This window comes from Ochotona curzoniae, unplaced genomic scaffold (assembly GCF_017591425.1).
Source record: "Ochotona curzoniae isolate NIBS_2020 unplaced genomic scaffold, NIBS_Ocur_1.0 contig_2404, whole genome shotgun sequence".
Taxonomy (NCBI): domain Eukaryota; kingdom Metazoa; phylum Chordata; class Mammalia; order Lagomorpha; family Ochotonidae; genus Ochotona; species Ochotona curzoniae.
Window position 1 is genome coordinate 7,455,700 of NW_024465451.1, and position 18,016 is coordinate 7,473,715.

Genomic DNA, 18,016 nt, shown 5'->3' on the forward strand with positions numbered 1-18,016 from the left:
GAAATTCTCTCCAATGATAAAGTCACACGGCTGGGAGTGCCTGAGAGGGCAGCAAGAAGCTTCTGCCCCAGGTTCCCGGAAAGCCTCCACTTGGGCTCATGCAGCCACTCCTGGCCAATCCAATCCCAGAAGTCCTTCCAGAAGGCTCCATGCTGCAAGGTTGGGCTTAGATTCCAGAACATTCTTGGTGCCATGTCCACTGTGAGCATCGCAAGCCGATGTGTTCTGCTGAGACCAGGAGGTCCACCAGAATCTTCTGATGGCCTCGTGTGTGTGTGTGTGTGTGTGTGTGTGTGTGTGTATGTGTGTGTGTGTGTGTGTTGGTTGGCTGCCTAAGGGGCCAAGGGTTTGAGTGTCTGTCTGTGTCTGCATGGATGGTTAGGGTATGTGTGTCCATTACCCCCAACATTCCAGTTCATCACACAGAACTCTTTTGGATGAGCCTGGCGTCTGGAGCCTGAGCCTAGGTGGGCCCTGCGGATGTGAGTGGCCCGGCTGTGCCTGGCTGCTGCTGCTGCCCCTTGCGCTTCCGAGAGCCAGTACCTATCTCCTTGCTGTCCTTCCGGGCCAGGTTCCGGTTGGTGTTCTCACGCCGACCTTGGCCTCCCTTCTTCTTCTTTTGCCCTGCAATGACCCCAACAGTGGGAAGAATCACCAAGTGTGCCAGCAGCACGTGGGCAGGGCTGAGGCCCTGAGACGGGAGTGCCACAGAAGTTGGGTCGGGGAGGGGGCAGGAAGGAGGTCTGGACACTGGGTCGGCTCCAGGCTACCACTAAGCACCAGCCACTCCAGAGGGCCCTGCAGCCTGGGCACCCTACAGCCTGGGTACCCTATAGCCTGCGTGCCCTACAGCTTGGGTACCCTGAGCCTGGGTTTCCTATACTTGGGCGCCCTGCAGCCTGGACACCCAGAGAGCTTCCATTAATCTTTCCACTCTCCACTTCTCAAGACACAGCAGATGCTCTCCTCTTTCTCATGCCTCCTGCACACTTTGGATCCTCAGGGTTAAAGCCCTTCCCAGGTATTCAGTGCAGCTCTTGGGGTTCCCCCACTTGCACCCCTTGTGTACCTCTGGGGCAGGCTGCATGACCTTGGCTGAGATCCTGCACCTTTTTGGGTCACTGTGCCCCTTTCCCTCACCCCCCCATCTGACTTCCGAGTGTCCTTCCAGCACAAACCACTGCAACTGAGAGGAAATGGGGAGGCTGGAGGGAAAGCGGCCACACATGCTTCCGACTCCCCCTGTACAGGCCCAGGAGTATTGTTCCTGGCTAGGATATAGTACCTCGGGTGAAAATCTCTCTGTGCCTGGACCTGAGCCCCAATCTCAGGGAGGCAGCAGCGGCAGCTCACCCTCAGGACATGGCGTTCTCCGCACTGTGCACTTGCGGGTCTCCTTGGTGTCAGAGCAGGTCGTGTGGTCCCCTGCAGGGGCCAACAGCACCCTGCGTGTCCGCTCCTCGGAGCCCCGCCGGAAGCCACAAAGCTTCTTCTTCTTGGAGCATGGTCCCCATGGCGACCACTCACTCATTTCACATTGTGCTGGTGGCAAGAGAAGGGATGGAAAGGAAGAAGGGCAGGGGGTCAGATCTCCTTCCCAGCCCACAGTGCCCCAGGGTAGGCAGGACCTTGAAGAGAAGGCAGCTAAGGGTCTTTGCCTGCACAGCACCCCTGGCCATGCTCCCTTGGCTCCTTCCCATAGCCATCCCTCTGCCCCAGTGCCCGCAGCTGCTCACCAGGACTGCTGCACTCCAGGGTGCCATTGGAAGCTGTGGAGCCCTCGGGACAGGCTGAGTAGCAGCGGCCCTTGTGCAGGTACAAGCCCTCCCGACATTTGGTGCAGAAGTTATGGCTGAAGCAGGCCTCGCAGTGTTCAATCTTGCATTCTGCAGAGAGGACCAGAACGGAGCCTTCAGCCCAGCCTGCAATGCCCATCTCCCTCAGCCCTAGTGCCCTCCCCCTGCCTGGTATGGAGAACAGGGCCTTGGTCAAGAAGAGTCTGGGAGCAGGGAGAGTGGAGGGACAAGGGAAGGTCAGAGATGATGAAGGGGTCTCTCTGGGGACAGCCTGGGTGTGGGGATATTCCTGCTGCTGGCCATCCACCCCTAGTCTGAAGTTGGTCCTAGGCTTGGGCTCCAAGGGCAGGCCCAGGAGAGTTGGTTTTGGAGGAGGAAGGTGGGACCCCTTTGGGCCTTATGGGAGTGGCAGAGGAGTCATTAGTACCTTGGGCACCTATTGCTAGCGGGGGCAGAAGGACAGAATGGCCCCCAAAGAGTAGCTGCATGGCATCCTTTGCCCCCTTACTGGGCACCTGAATTCCCTCAATTCTGAGTCCTCCCCCTGCCCACTCACCCAGCATGGAGGGTCTGCTGCAAGGAGGGAAGCCATCCTGGGGCAAATTCTTCTCTATGTCCAGGGCCTGGTCCCAGGAAGCACCTTAGTGGGGCTCCTGGGTCCCTCCCTGCCTTCCTCCTGCCAATTCTCTCCTCTGAGGAAGCAGGGGAGGATGGTTTGCCCAGGACTTGGCTGGAAACAAGCAGGGTCTTTCACAACCTCTCCCTTCATAGATTGTGGGCAGGGTCTTCCTCCCAGGCTCTGACACCTGCTGCCTGAGCTGCCAGTCTGCCAGGAGTTGGCACAGCCAGGAACTCACTGCCCAAAGCACCCTTACAACCAAGAGGGCAGGTCCCAGGTCCCAGGAACCTCCCAAGTTCCTTACCCCCAACCCTCATCTGTGCCATCTGGCCTCTGTGACATGGTCTCGGCTTTACTTCCCTCCTTCTGTCTCTCCCCTTTTCTTTCCTTGGTGTTCTGATTCCTAGGTTTGGTTGCCAGTAAAATAAGAACAAAAAATAAGAGGGCCAGTACTGTGGTGTAGCAGGCTAAATCTCAGCCTATAGTGCCAACATCCCATATGAGCACTGGTTTGAGTCCCAGATGCTGCACTTCCAATCCAGCTCCCTGCTAATGGCCAGGGAAAGCAGCAGAAGGTGTTACAAGGCCTCAGTCCACTGCATTCATGTGGGAGACCCAGAAGAAGCTCCTGGCTCCCACTTTGCACAGTCTCAGCTTTGGCCACCGTGGTCATTTGGAGAGTAAACCAGCAGATGGAAGATCTCTCCCTCTCTCTCCACTCTTTCAAATAAAATAAATAAATAAATCGTTTTTTATAAAGAACAGAAATAAGGATGGCAGTAGCCACCATTTACTGAGTGCCAGGCACTAGCACATGTATCTCACAACATCTAATGCTCCCATGGAAAGATGAGGCATTAAGAGACCGCAGTACGGTCATTATCACACGACACATGCGGCATACACAGCAGAATCAAGATCAGAACCCCACTGACTACTCTTGGCTCAGGCATTCATTTCCCTTCCAGACCTCAATGTAATCAGCTTTGGCAATCCACTTGCTCCTATCTGTTGCTGAAGGCTGTCAAGTGGCTACGCTGGGCTGAGATCTGGACACGCACCACACTGCATGGGTGGATGGGCAATGGCACCGTGCACCAGCGTACACTTGTGGCCTAGCCTCCATGCTGTCACAGCTGCGGCAACAGAGATGAGGTGAAGACATGGGCCACGTGGGCTTTGGGACACAGGAGCTACAGCTGGGATAAAGAAGTAGAAACGGAAGTGGGAGAGAAGAGAGAGAGCAGACTGTTCGTACTCGGACCTCCGGGCAGTTGGCATGAAGTCAAGTGTGATGGGATGGGCTGTGTTTTGGCTGAGGTGCCAAGGGTGTGTTGAAGGGAATCCGCTGAGGGCTGGGGGCCAAGTGCATGGGCTATGGCGGTGGTCCAGGAGAGGTGTGCCAGGAAGCTGGGCAGGACACTGGCAGGGAACATAGAAAGGAGATGGGGCAAGCAGGACATGGAGATTGGGTGGATGTGGGTGGTACAAGCAAGATGTTGGCTGCTAGGTCCGCAGCATGCCAGGTTGGGAGTGACCTGTGTAGCTGCAAGGGGTGCAGCTGGGCAGGGGTGAGGTGGTGCTTGGAAGATGCAGGAACTTGGAGTTGCAGGTGCAGGGATCCATCTGAGCAGCAGCTGCAAACTCCACGGGGAACTTCCCCTCCTGACTGTAGTGTCTTTTCTACCCTTCTCCTCAGCCACCAGCAGTTTAGAGGTCCCTTCCCCATCCCAGAGCCTCTGGCACATCCAACCCCAGCGAAGCCCACCCATACTCACTGATGCACTTGTTCATGTCGGGGTTGCGGGCATCAAAGTATCCAGGTGGGCAGGATGGCAAGCAGACGCCCACCTGGCGGATGTCGTTCCGTTCCAGCAGGATGAAGAGCTTGGGTGAGCACTTGAGACAGCCGTTGACCTCCGAACAGAGCTCGCAGCCTTTGGCACAAGCCTGACTCCCTTCGGCGCTGACTGCATGGGCAGAGCAAGGGCAAGAAGGTGGCTGCAGGAGGGAACCCATGTGCCCAAGCCCCCGTGAGAACAGGAAGTCAGAAGATGGAGATTTCTGTACACAGAGGGAATGTACTTCTCAGAAAGTGCAGGTCAGGAGGCAGCTCTCTGCAGCGCTACTTGGCATGCATCCCCAGGATCTTTTCTCAAGGGAAGCAGCAAGGGTGTCTGGAACCAGGGCCTCCCTAGAGCCCAGACACCACACAAGCTCACCCTCTGGCTTTGGCATCACCATCCCAGGCAGCTGCTCCCTCTCCCATCGGAAGTCAGCCCTGCTCTCCTCAGAGGAAGAAGACCTCAGCTTTGGGCTGAGAAGGAGGTTTTGGGGATAACCGTCTTGTGAATAAGAGTAATATGAGTTACAATGTCTGAAAGAAGGCCCACCTGCCCAGAGCCAGGAAGACAATTGGAGTAACCCATGTCTAGAACAGTGGTCTCCATCAGGGACAGTTTTGCTTCCCAGGGGACCTTTGTCAACATTTGACTGTCACAGCTTGGGGTGGGGAGGGAGGCCATTGCTATTGGCTTCAATGGCTTAGACATCAGAATTACTGCCAGACATCCTACAATGCATGAGGCACAAGAATTGCTTGGTGCAGAATGGGAATGATGCTGGGGTTGAGAAAGCCTGCTTCAGACTCGTCCTTTGGGCGTATGTGCGATCTCCTGTTCCTTCTTTCTTACATCCTCATTCACTAGTTCTCAGAAGTCGCTGAGTGCCTCCCAGGGCCCAGGCTGCTGTGTTGGAGACAGAGATGGAAACAAGCCTGCCAGCATAGGCACTGATCATTTCATTGGGTCTACAAACAGCCACAGTGTAAGCAATCATGGACCCAAACTAAAGAGAAGGAAAGGCTTCGCAAAGAAAGTGCCACTTTTCTGCGGTGAGTAGAAGCCAAACCCCAGAGGTATAAAACTCCCCACAGGGAAATGGCAGATAATCTGTGGTGGAGGTGGAAAGTGGTGGGCCAGTGGGGAAAAGCAAGGTTTCCTTTTGTATCATGCTAAGGAAAGAGAACTTGACCTTGCAAGGTGAAAGCTGCTAGAGTAATCCTTAGGGCATGATGCTCCCAAGCTTTAGTTCCCGTCAGACCAGGGACCAGGGGGACAAATCTTGAGGGCAGGGCTTCTTGTAGCTTTTGTCACACTCCTAAATGAGTGACTCTGGAAGGCAGGGACAGAGCGGGCTCCATTCCCCAAGCAGCCTGGTCAAGGAGCACTTGTTGGGCAGAGTCCGTCTTTGGATCTGGTCAGAGCCATTTGGATAACAGGAAGCCATGGGAAAATGTTGAGTGAGAGCTGGTCCCAAGAACCTAGGATGGAGGAAATCTCAGGCAACCAAAGCAGAGACCAGAAATCCAAGAACTGTTGGATGGAAACAGATGAAAACACCGAGACAAACTTAAATAAGACCCTGAGACTGCAGTGGAGAAGGGAATACAACTGGTAGGCGATTACAGTTAACAGCTAAGGAGGATTCTGGCTGGGCTGTGGGTGACCCTGGGGCCTAGCCAATGAAAGAGGCCCCTGGGAAAAGAAATGAGCAAAGAAGGGAGGAAAATAGCTTAGGAGCTATTTAGGAGGACCCAGGCAGCAAGAAGCTGTTGGTATAGACTAGAGACAGAAAACTGGGACAATCAGAAATGAGATAGTGGGAGAAGGAGCAGCTGGTAGATCAAGAGTTCAGGAAAACCTGGAGCTAACTGTAGTGTCTGTGTGACTGCATACAGGATCCTGTGTGGCACCCTCCCCACCCCTGAGAAGGGCTGATGGAGAAGGCCACCCTGGACGGCTGTTGTGTGGGTACCTCCAAAGGTTCATGGGAAAATAGAACAAAGATATCGTTTACTTGGGTGCAAGAAAATTGTTGAAATCTGTGCATGCTTTTTCACCACATGTATTTTTCCACAGTCTGAAGACCTCTTATATGAATGAATTTCAGACTTTTAGGCATCAAAATCAACTTTTCTTCTCCTTTCATTCTTCAAGGACTTTTCTAAGTCCTCTGGTTGCCCCAAGACAATTCCTGGCTTCAGGATGGTAGGCGAGGGAAGAGCGAGAAAGTGGAATGGAAGAAGAAGGAAGAGAGAACAAAGATAACAACCATCATATGACACAATGCTAACCACAGCTTGTCACCAAATGTCAGGCCCTTGCTCTTGGTGCTTGGCAAATACCAACTCATTTAGTCCTAACAACAACGCCTGAGGCAGGAACTATGACTGCTATGTTTGATTTCTTCTTACAGATGAAGAAATGGAAGGGTTAGTTATTTGAGTAAGAATTCTCAGCTAGGCCCGGCTTCCAGTCCCACTCCCTGCTTGTGGCCTAGGAAAGCAGTCGAGGACGGCCCAGAGCCTTGGGACCCTGCACCAGCGTGGGAGACCCAGAAGAGCTCCTGGCTCCTGGCTTTGGATCGGCGCAGTACTGGCCATTGCACTCACGTGGGGAGTGAAGTCACTGGACGGAAGATATTTCTCTCTGTCTCTCCTTCTCTCTGTATATCTGACTTTGCAATAAAAATAAATAAATCTGTTTTAAAAAAATAATTATCAGTTAGCACTTGTTGTGGGGGGGGGGGTGGCATGGGAGGCAAAAAATACAGCTGTGATTCCAGGACCACCCCTTATCCCAGGACCGAAATCCGACAGCACTCAAACCCCCTACATAAAATGACACAGTGTGGCCTTAAACCTGCATACATCTTCCCATATATCTTAAGCTATCTCTAAATAACTTCTTTTTAAATTATTTATTTATTTGAAAGGCAAAATCACAGAGAGGAAGTGGCAGAGAGAAGAGAGAGTTTCCATCTGCTGGTTCAATCCCCTAAATGGCTACAATGGTTAAGACTGGGTCAGACCAGAGCCAGGAGCTGGAAGCTTCATCCATGTCTCCCACATGGGTGCAGAGGCCTACGGACTTGGGTAATTTTTCACTGTTTTCCCAGGTGCATTAGCAAGGAGCTGGATGGGAAGTAGAACAGCAAGGACTTCAACTGGTGTTCATATAAGATGCTGCGATCTGAGGCTTAACTTCCTGTGCCATAGGGCTGGCCCCACTAGATGACTTTTAATACTTGATATAAATGCCATGGAAGTCATTGTGATACTGTATTGCTTGAGCATAACACAAGAAAAAGAAGTATATACATGATCAGGACAGGCACAATTTTTTTTTCAAATAATTTGGATCCAGAACTAATTGACTCCTAGAATAGGGAACCCAGAGAGATGGAGAATTGACTATATATAGAAGCCAGAGTGGGAGCCAGCACTGTGGTGTAGCAAATAAAGCTGCTACCTGGAGTGCCAGTATCTTCTGGTTCAAATCCCAACTGTTCTGCTTCCTATCCAGCTCCCTACTAATGGCTTGGGAAGACAGCTGAAGCTATCTCAAGTGTTTGGTACCCTGCACACATGGGACATCCAGATGAAGCTCCTGGCTCCTGGTTTTGGCCTGCTTTGCCTCAGCTGAGGTGGCCATCTGGGGAGTGAACCAGTGGATGGAAGATCTCTCTCTCCCTCCCTGTCACTTTGCTTCTCATATAAATAAAATCCATTTAAAAACAAACATGGAATCCCAAAAGCCAGGGTGGTGATGATGGTAGATGACATGGACATTGAGAGTAGAACTAGATGGGCTGATTCATTTTCACAGGGTTTTCCTTCATCTCTTTTGTATTTTATTTGAAATGGAGAAAGAGAGAAGACAGAGACAGAGATCTTCCACCAGTTGAATCATTCTCTAAGCGCCAACAACAGCTGGGCTGGGCCAGGTAGGAGCCAAGAGCCAGGACCTCCATCCAGGTCTTCCATGTGCACTTCAGCCAGTTCTTATCGTCTCCCGGAGTGGGAATTAGCAGGAAACGAGATCAGAAGTGAAGCAGCTGGGGCTCAGTCCAGACACTCTGATATGGGATGCCCTTGTTGCAAGCAGCAACTCAGCTGGGCCAAATGCCAATACTTGAGATTTTTTTAAAAATCCATAATCTATTTATATAGTCATGGAATCAATCAATTTTAAATTGCTGTGCTTCTTGTGAATGTCATCATTATCTAAGCAAAAATCCTCCCTATGTTTTATACTGGAGTTAGGAGGGGCCCTTAGGGTAGTTTTTTTTCTCATTGTGGACCTCAGTGTGTGCTACAAATGAATACACCCCTGTGGATTGTCAGGGCTACTTTCACGGCAAAGCTGTGGCATCCATTACTACTCACTAATCTTTTTAAGATTTAATTTTTAAATTTTCTTTTATTTAAAAAAAGATTTATTTACTTATTCATTTATATTGGAAATTCAGATTTACAAAGAGAAGACAGAGAGAAAGATCTTCTGTTCGCTGGTTCACTCCCCAAGTGGCTGCAACGGCTGGAGCTGAACTCCGATCTGAAGCCAGGAGCCAGGAGCTTCTTCGGGGTCTCCCACATGGGTGTAGGGTCCCAAGGTCTTGGGCCATCCTCTGCTGCTTTCCCAAGTCACAAATGGAGCTATTTATTTTTATTGGAAAGGCAGATGTACACAGAGAGAGAGAGACTGAGAGCAAGATCTTCCATCTGTTCCAAGTGGCTGCAACAGCTGAAGCTGTGTTCTGATCCTAAGCTAGAATCCAGAAGCCTCCTCCAGGTCTCCCATGGGGGTACAGGATCCCAGAGGCTTGATCCGTCCTCTACTTCTTTCCCAGGGCGCAAGCAGGTAGCTGGATAGGAAGTGGGGCAGCCTGGACAGGAACCGGTGCCCATAGGGGATCCAAGGGCTTAGAGGTGAAGGATTAGCCAGTTATCATGCCCGACCCTACTCATTGTTCTTAAGCCATTGTTGAAATGAAAGCTCCCTCTGGACCTCCACATCACATGTCCCCTTAGCAGTCCTCTAGGGTCACATGATGTCTTCCTCTGCTGTCACCTTTGCAAAGGACAGATTTCCAAAGGCCTTCTTAGAATCCCCCTACCCAGCTTTCTTTCAATGAGTATTTGTCCTCAGCACCAGCCATAACATGGCAGGTCATGTGACACACTCAGGGGTCTGAAATCAGTCCAGAATAGCAGGGATGTGGATGGAGGGGTTAAATGTGAAGCTGCGGAGGAACACAGGGGCCAGCCAGCCACCGGCCTCAGGCCCATGTGAAGGAGCCCAGACTTGGTCCTGAAGGAAGGGTTAAAACAACAGAGACAGAAAGGATTCTGGTGTAGCAAGATTACTCCATAGAAGGGAGAACGGACTGTGGGAAGGGCCAAAGCAGGGGCAAAGTTTCCAGGTTAACACTCAGTGGGGGAAAGAGCCAAGGCTGGATCAAGAGGAAGGAAAGCAGGAGACCTGGATGAGCTACTGGGGCAATAGGACTCACAAGAACAGGTGACGGTAGGGGCAGAGGAGGGGAGGCAGAGCAAAGCACAAGTCAGGGTGTCCTGGAGATGCCAGGCTTAGATAAAGGTAAGCTGGGAGGGCCAGCACCACCTGCAGTGCAGGCTTCCCACATGGGCTCTGGTTCAAGTCCTAGCTGCTCCTTGGTGATGACCTGTGAAAGCAGCAGAAGATGGCCCAAGTCTTGGGGCCCCTGCACTCACATGGGAGACCCCAGAGGAAACTTTTGGCTCCTGGCTTTGGAATAGCCAGGTCAAGAGGTTGTAGCCATTTGGGGAGTGAACCAACAGAAGGAGAATCTCTGTCTTTCCTTTTTTCTCTGTAAATTTGCCTCTCAAATAAAAGAAAGTGGGGGCTAAGCTGGGGCCCTTCTCTGAGAGGGACAAAAGGAGCTGGGGACAGCTAGGGAATACCAAGTAAGTTCAGTTTTACACGCATGAAACGTGTGATTCCCATGGGACCTGCAGGGCACCGTGTCCATGAGCAGTTGAACAAGTGGGTTTGGAACCCAAGGGAGGCATTTCACATGATGATGAAGATCTGGCATCTTCCATGGGACAATAGTCACCAGAGATGGGGGGAGCATCAGATGGGCTGCAGGGTAAGAAGAGACAGAGAACAAAGGGCCAGCTAAGAGCCTGAGAAGGAAGTGAGAGACTGGCAGGGGCCACTGAAAAGCACCAAGGAAGCCATGAGAAATAAAAGGGAGACCCCAGCTTGCTGAATGCCACTGCAATGCTGGAACTGACCCTAGGCTGTTGGCCACCCTAGTGGGCAATTGCAGAGGATCACAGGGCAGGGGTGGGGCTGGAGGGCAGAGAGCTGGGACCAGGAAGCAAAGGGAAGGTTAGTGAGCTCAATGGAGACTCGACCCGTGGAAGGGCAGCCCCAGGAGGAAGCTGGGCAGCCGTGAGAAGAGACTAAGGCAGGGCTGACACCTGCATTCAACCGATAAGCAGAGGGAGGGGGTGGGGGCGAGAAGCGGTGGAGGAATCCTTGGAGATGAGGGAGGGGATCCAGAGAAAGGGAGGAAGCCAAGGCTGGCCAGCTTGGCTGTATAGCTACAAGATCTGAACCATTAGCAGTCACTGATTGGGTGCCCTTGAGAGGGGCAATTTGGGTGGAAGGGAGAGGATGGGAGCCAACCATAGGGGGGATAAGAAGTGAGTAGAGAGGAAGGTAGGTGGAGGAAAGCCAGAAGAGGGACAGAGAAATGGGAGCAGAGAGCAGGTGGGAGTGAGGGATGTGACTGCAAAGCTCCTGGACAGGAGGTGGTGATGTTACAAACACAGGGTCTGACCATGACAGGAGCACATGAAACAGGGGTGCATGAGGTGAGTACAGAAGTGGACTTGGAGAGGGACAGTACCTTCCAGTCTGACAACATGATAGCTGTCCTGGGGACAACACTAAACTGTGAGTTTCAAAATAATTAGCTGTCGACACAGAGACATGGTTGAGGTCTGAGCTATGTTAAGCTTATCATTACACATTGGTCACAAATGCTGAAATGTCACACACAATTACAGCTCATTAATTTTAAGAAATGAGCGTAAGTAGTAGGTCTGGCGTGGTAACGTAGTGGCCAAAGTCCTGGCCTTGCAAGCGCCAGTTCATGTTTCAGCTGCTCCACTTCCCATCCAGCTCCCTGCTTGTAGCCTAGGAAAGCAGCTGAGGATGGCTCAAAGCCTTGGGATACAGCACCTGTGTGGAAGATCCAGAAGTTCCTGGTTCCTGGCTTCAGATCAGCTCAGTTCTGGTCATTGTGGCCATTTGGAGAGTGAATTAACAGTTGGAAGATCTTTCTGTCTCTCTGCTGTAAACCTACCTTTTCAAGAAAAATCTTTTAAACAAAAAATTTACTTATTTTTGTTTTACGAACTGACACCCCACCCCCACCCCGCTCCCTTCTGCCCTGCCTCCTCCTTTCTCAATACCATCCGTAGGCCATACAGAAGGAATTTTGTTTCTCCCGCTACATCACATTACTTTCCACATCTGGGACTTTTTATGTCTCAAAATTGCCTTTTTAATGATTTGCTTATTTATTTGGAAGGTAGAATGACAGAGAAAGAGAGAGAAAATCTTCCATCCACTGGTTCACTCCCCAAATGCCTGCAACAACCAGGAGCCAGGCATCCCACATAAGTGGTAGGTGGCTCACATACTGGAGCCATCATCTACTGCCTTCCCAGCTGGAGTAGTGGGAAGCTGGATTGGAAGTGGACCAGCCAGCACTTGAACCAGCACTCGGATATGGAATGCTGGTTCCCAAGAGGTATCTTAACCTGATGCACCCACAAACCTGTTTCCACATTGGCCTTTTTGTCTGGAAGCTTCTCTGCCTCCTCCTGAGCCTGGCTCACTGCTTCAAGCCTGAGAACTAAAACCTAAAACGGCCTTCGCAGGAAGTCTTGCTTCATCTTATCTCTTTGTGAAGTTTTTAGGTCAAGTTATCTCTATTCTTACTCCCATCCCCAGACTTGAGTTGTCTTGGCAGACATCACATCATTTGCCTTTAACTGCTGTGTTTTTGCCTCTACACGAAGGGCAGAGTCCATCTTATCCCTAGATGGGAGCTGCCCTAGGGGTGCAGGGCTAAGGACCTAGCAAGAGAGGGGCTCAGGGTAGGGGTGGCATTTGCACAGAGCCCTTTAAGTATTCTCCAAAGCGCAGGAGAGGGGCTGGGTGCAGATGAGGGAGCAGGGGTGACTGGTCAGCTGAGCATGGGTGGAGAGAGTGCATCCTGACCTGGAGCAGAGATGACCTCAGTTTGAATCTTGGGGTGGAAGCTAGCCTTGCAGGATCTAGACCGGGAAAGAGAAGCCTAAATCATGTTGGCTGGTATGGGAGTGATAGGGCAAGTTCCGTGAGGAGCAGGAGCAAGGGGTAAGTAAGAGGTTCCTGTGGGAAGGTTCCTGTCCCTTCTAGTGGCTTCCTAGCATGCAAGGTCATCTGTTGCTTGTGCTATTTATTTATTTTTTTTAAGATTTACTTACTTTTCTTGGAAAGTTTGATTTACACAGAGGAGAGTCAGAAAGAAAGATCTTTCAACTGTTAGATCATTCTCCAACTGCTGGCAGTAGCTGTAGCTGAGCAATCAGAAGCCAGGAGCCCAGAGCCTCTTCCAGGGCTCCCATGTGGGTGCAGGGTCCCAAGGTTTTGGGCCATCCCATACTGCTTTCCCAGGCTACAAGCAGGGAACTAGATGGGAAGTTGTGCAGCTGGGACATGAACTGGCATCCATATGGGATCCTGGCGCTTGCACGATGAGGATTTAGACACTGGGCCCCATGTCGTATGTTCTGTAAGCCCTGGACCTGCCTCCACAGGAAGGCCCAGGGTTCTGCAACTCTGCTGTGAGCTTGGCCTTCACTTTCTCCTGGGCGGAGCAGCCTTGGAGAAGCCTGTTTGCCTCTCACCTCCAGTGCCCTCCCCTACCTTGACTGCAGCTGGACCAAGTGCTCCCTGGACCAAACCCACCCAGGGATTCCGTGGTACCTCTAGGACAAGCTGCTCAGCTGGACAGCTCCAAAGACTTGGTCTGACTCATCTCCAGAATCCGGCCTTCAGCCCTAGGCTGCTCAGCTGCTCTATCCTCGCAGGGTTTGAGGTTTTATCTGAGCATCGGGTACCCCCTGGTTCCAGAAGAGAAGACCCCCAATATTCAAAACCACCAGAAACACAGCTGCTCCAGCCCTGGGGGCTTCCCAGATCTTGGTTCAACTCCTAGGTATGCTCCACTTCCTGAACAAGGGCCCTGGGCCTACTCCCAGCAACCTTAGGTTCTCTGCCTTCTAGGTATCCCATGGTGATGTTGGTGTGTGAGTGAAATGGCCCCTCCCCTGGCCCTCTGCAAGCTTTTCGTGATTTAGCTCTGCCAAGCGGAGACAGAATTCATAGATTTTTGGTGAACATTTACTGAATGACTCAAGACATGAACTGGGATTCAGGGAGGAAGAGAGACCCTAAAGATGCATAGTGATAGGGGTTGAGGGGAACGGCAGCTGCCAGTGGAGGAGTGAATGGGGAGTTCCCCCCACTGTTCTCGTAGTTCCAGCTCTATAGGGGGACTCAGGGGTCAGGGAAAAAATAAATGTGGCTTCCTAGAGGACAGGACTGAGTAAGAGACCCAGAAATCAGGAGATAGCTGAAGGGAGCACTGGGTGAGTGGGATAGTGGGGAGGCAACAAAGACATGGCAGGTGCAGGGATTTTAGATGGAAGAGGCACCCACAAGGGCCAACAAGCCCAGGGACTCAGGGAGAGGGTGAGTCCCAGCTGCACGAGGAGAAGAGTGACCTGGCTAGGAACCTTCACACCACCCTGCTAAAGAGACATGGCTCAACAAGTTAATCCTCTACCTTCAAGCGCTGGCATCTCATATGGGCACCAGTTCATGTCCTGACTGCTCCACTTCCCATCCAGCTCCCTACTTGTGGCATGGGAAAACAGCAGAGGACAGTCCAAGTCCTTGAGACCCTGCACCCAAATGGGAGACCAAGAAGAGGCTCCTGGTTTCAGATCAGCTCAGTTCTGGCTCTTGAAGGAAGTAAACCATTTGATGGAGGATTTTTGTCTCTGTCTTTCCTTCTCTATAAATCAGCCTTTCTAATAAAAACAAAATTAATCTTTATAAAAAGACAGACAGTCTTGACTCCGCTTCTCTCCTGTCACAAAGGAAGGTCAGCTGTGAGACCCTGAGATCAGATATTTCTGATCCCAGATCAGAATTCTCTCAGGGAGCTTGGGGTGCTATCGCTGCGGTGTACCTGTGGGGTGCCAGTCACTGGGCCCGAGGCTCCAGGACCCGGCTACCCCCATCTGCCTCCAAGCTGTGCCTTCCACTCTGACAAGAGGCTGGAGCAGAATGTACAAGTAAACTGGTCTTCCGCTTTCCAGGAAACACTAGGACAAAAGGGTCCCCAAGCTGCTCCTGTTCATGCATCTTACCAAGGCAGTCATAAACTCATCATCACAGCCTAAGCACTTGGCCTGATGGGGAAGAGATCTGCTTTCCAATCTGGAGTGTCTGGGTTCAGGCCCCAGGTCCTACTCTCAACTGATGCCAGCGTTCCTGCTAATGCAGACTCTGGGAGGCAACAAGTATGGCTCAGGTCTAGTGGTTCCTGCCACCCATGTGGGATCCTGGCTTGAGTGCCCACTTCCTGCTTGTCATTGCAGGCATTTGAGGGAATGAACCAGCAGTCAGGAGCAATCTCTCTTGCCATCTCTCCCAAATCATGGACTAACATACATAATTATCTGTAATCCTTACTATAACACTACGCAGGAGCACAGCTTAGCATGGTGATCGTCGTAAAACAAGCCGTGCTCACCATACATCCTCTGACACTTCCCTGAGCTGCTGCACACACAACTGCGGCTCTCCCTGCATGCCTGAGTCTTTCTTGCACTGCCCTTACCCTTGACTGTCCCTGCTCAGGGATGTCTGTAGCAACCTACATCGCCTTGTAGTAAGAAAAGGTTTCTTTGCTGCCTGGGATGCTTTATGTGGCTGTACCAAAAGAAGCCATTAGCACTTTTTGGCTGTTCTATTTCTCACCCGATTTCCTGCCAATATATTTGGGAAAGCATCTGAAGATGGCTCTTGGTTTGGGCATGCCCCAGCTCCTGCTGCTGTGGCCATTTGGAGAATGAGCCAGAGAATGGAAGATTCTCTCTCTCTCTCCTTTCTCCTCATCCTTCTTCTCTGTTACTCTGCCTTTCAAATAAGCAAAACAAATATTTAAGATGGGAGCAGACACACACACACGCCATGATGGAGTGGTTGGGTATGAGTCCTAGCTTCACCTGGGTGGCAACAGATGATGGGCAGGTGACAGCTGGCATGGGGTGTTTGGAGTGTTGGATTCCCTGCTGCGCTTGGGAACAGATTGAACTCCTAGCTTCTGACTTCAGCCTGGCCCAGTCCCAGCCACTGTGGGCCTAGGGAAGAGAACCAGCCTGTTGTCTGTATGTCCCTCAAATAAATGTCTTTAAAGGGGGCATTAGAAAGCCCCTTCCATCAGCCTTTTCTAGGAGCAGGCCCTGCCTGAAGTCCAGGACACTGCACAGGCACTGCATCTAGCCCATGAAGACCCCAGTGCTGTACACACGAGCGGAGCAGGGGGCCAGACCAAAGCCTCCCATGCATGGACCGAGCGGTCTCTAAGTGGTTGTGAAGTTGAGGATTTTCAGCTTCATTCATTCTCTGGGTTCCTCTCCCTGGATCAAGTCCTGGCCTTGGTTGCATCCATGGAGACCCAAGAAAATTCCACACTGCCTGTGAGGCCGGCTTCAACCTGAAGCACACTGGGCTAGATCTGTGGAAAACTTCCAGCTCTCAGGGAACATCCAGACAAAGAGAGAGAGAAACAGGGCCTTGAGGGTCTGGAGGCCCCCACCCTATTCCCTAACCGCTCCTTCCTGGAGGCCACTCCCGCCAGGAACAGCCCTGTCTCAGGCAATGACCAACAGGGAATGGAGATGCCTGGCCAGATGGGCAGGGCAAGTCCATGGGTGCAGGTAGAGCAGGTCCAAGTTGAACTGCCCCAGGTTCTGCTTTGGAAACAGCAGGCCTGCATCAGCCACACTGAGCATCCACAGGTCACTGCCTCCCTGTCTCAGCACTCACGCCATGCATGGCAACGCTCACACAAGTCAAGCTGCTCTGCTCCATAGAGTCGGAAGCCAGACCCCTCCTGGTCATTCCCACACCTGCACCCAACCCTGGTTTCCAAGCCACAGGAGTTCACAGTCTCCCCAGCCCACTGCTCCATCCTCCGGGCACAAGATGCCTAATTGCCCATAGCCAGAATGTGCTCTTTCTGGCCCAAGGGCTGAGGGCTGGCTGCGCCTCAGCTTCTACTCAAAGAAAGGGGCCTTGAACTCCTGGGATGGCCTGCAGAGAACCAACTTGCCCGTGGTGGGGAGTGGGAGGGGTTCCTCCCACCCAGGAGGCATCTCCATGGAAACCACACAAAGCTGGTGTTATGTCAAAGGGCATAAATCCCCAAAAGAGTAATCCACGCACTGGATCCTCCCAAGACAGAGGTTAATCTAGGAAGCCGTGGACCAGGGGGAAAACAGACAAAGTGAGTAATGGACAGAGTGGGTAATCGCAACTAATTAATCCACCCACCAGATAATCCACAACCAGAAAAATCCGCTGCATCGCCTACAAAGCTCTGAGAGACAAAGTAGAAGTCGGAATCCCTTGTCGCATCAATGAAACCAGCCAGGTCCCTGCAGTCCCAGCCGGCCCCCTCCCAAGGCCAAGAGCAGCTATGGCCCAGCCCCGCTCGTTACTTACTCCGCCTCTGCCTTTTTCCCCTGATCCCTCGGCTGCCAGCAGCAAGGTGCATCCAGCTCAGAGTCAGGGCCACCACACACAACCCAAGCCGCATAGTCACTTGCCAGCTCCAGACCCCTGGGAGGAGGACTGGGGGGTACTGGGTTGAGGGAGGGGGGCTGAATGACACAGGGCGCAGGGCTCTTGCTAACGCCTCCCAGGCTGGGTCAGCAGCAGGAGGCCCAGGCCTGGGCCACAGCCCAAATCCACCATAATCTCAGCTGGAGACAGAGAGGGTGTGGGGGAGCCCAGTTCTCCATGAGCCCAAGGGAGGTTCTCAAAAGCAGCACTCCTCTGGGTGTCACACAGGGGATGGCATTTTTGTCACTTCTGCAGCAGACACTCCAGAAACCAGCCTGTAGGGAGAAGGAAAGAAGAGTTAGTCCTATGATATTAGGAGGGTCCCAGCCTAGCCCTCCTGCCTTCCCGTGAGGCTTCTCTGCCCAGGCTATTCCCAGGTACCCACCTGGCACCCCCCAAAGAAGCCAGCTAGCTCCTTTTCCTTTCCTACAGAACTCCCTACTCCCTAAAGTAGGATGAGGGCTGGCTGTCCCTGTAGCTGGAATGTGGCCATCTCCAACACCAAATCTGTGGATCCCCAGTGATTCTCAATCACGGGGGCCGGCCAGCCTTGCCCCTGCCAAATAGCGGCTAGCTCCAACTGAAAGTCCTTCCTTAAGTCTATCCTACAGCCCACATGCTGCAGTGTCTCAAAGAGGAGCGGTCTCTGTCCATCCTGAGTGACCCCCTTCTCTTCCCAGTGCTGAGTCACCCATGGGCCTTTCACCTGGGCTGGAGCTAGCGCAGTGGCCCCCGCAAGCTGGCACACCACACAGCCCTCTGTGCTTGGCGGGAGAAAAGGAAGTAAGGCTCTC

The 18,016-nt window shown here is 52.1% G+C and overlaps 1 protein-coding gene across 1 annotated transcript; it reads right to left on the reverse strand.

Annotated features, from left to right (window-relative positions):
- Positions 1–463: 463 nt before the first annotated feature.
- On the reverse strand, positions 464–17,234 carry RSPO1 (R-spondin 1). The gene is made up of 5 exons (XM_040974419.1): positions 17,103–17,234; positions 4,194–4,385; positions 1,737–1,886; positions 1,354–1,542; positions 464–624 (listed from the first exon to the last, which is right to left on the reverse strand). Exons 1-5 carry the CDS (start codon positions 17,194–17,196, stop codon positions 464–466), a joined length of 786 nt encoding a protein of 261 aa, XP_040830353.1. The 5' UTR covers positions 17,197–17,234.
- Between the last annotated feature and the right edge of the window lie 782 nt (positions 17,235–18,016).

Bases quoted from the DNA above. Each gene is read 5' to 3' on its own strand.
- RSPO1 (XM_040974419.1), bottom strand. From the start codon at position 17,196: ATGCGGCTTGGGTTGTGTGTGGTGGCCCTGACTCTGAGCTGGATGCAC. The intron at 4,386-17,102 runs GTAAGTAACGAG...CTGCCCATGCAG, and splicing joins GGGAAAAAGGCAGAGGCGGA to TCAGCGCCGAAGGGAGTCAG. The intron at 1,887-4,193 runs GTGAGTATGGGT...TCCTCTCTGCAG, and splicing joins CGACATGAACAAGTGCATCA to AATGCAAGATTGAACACTGC.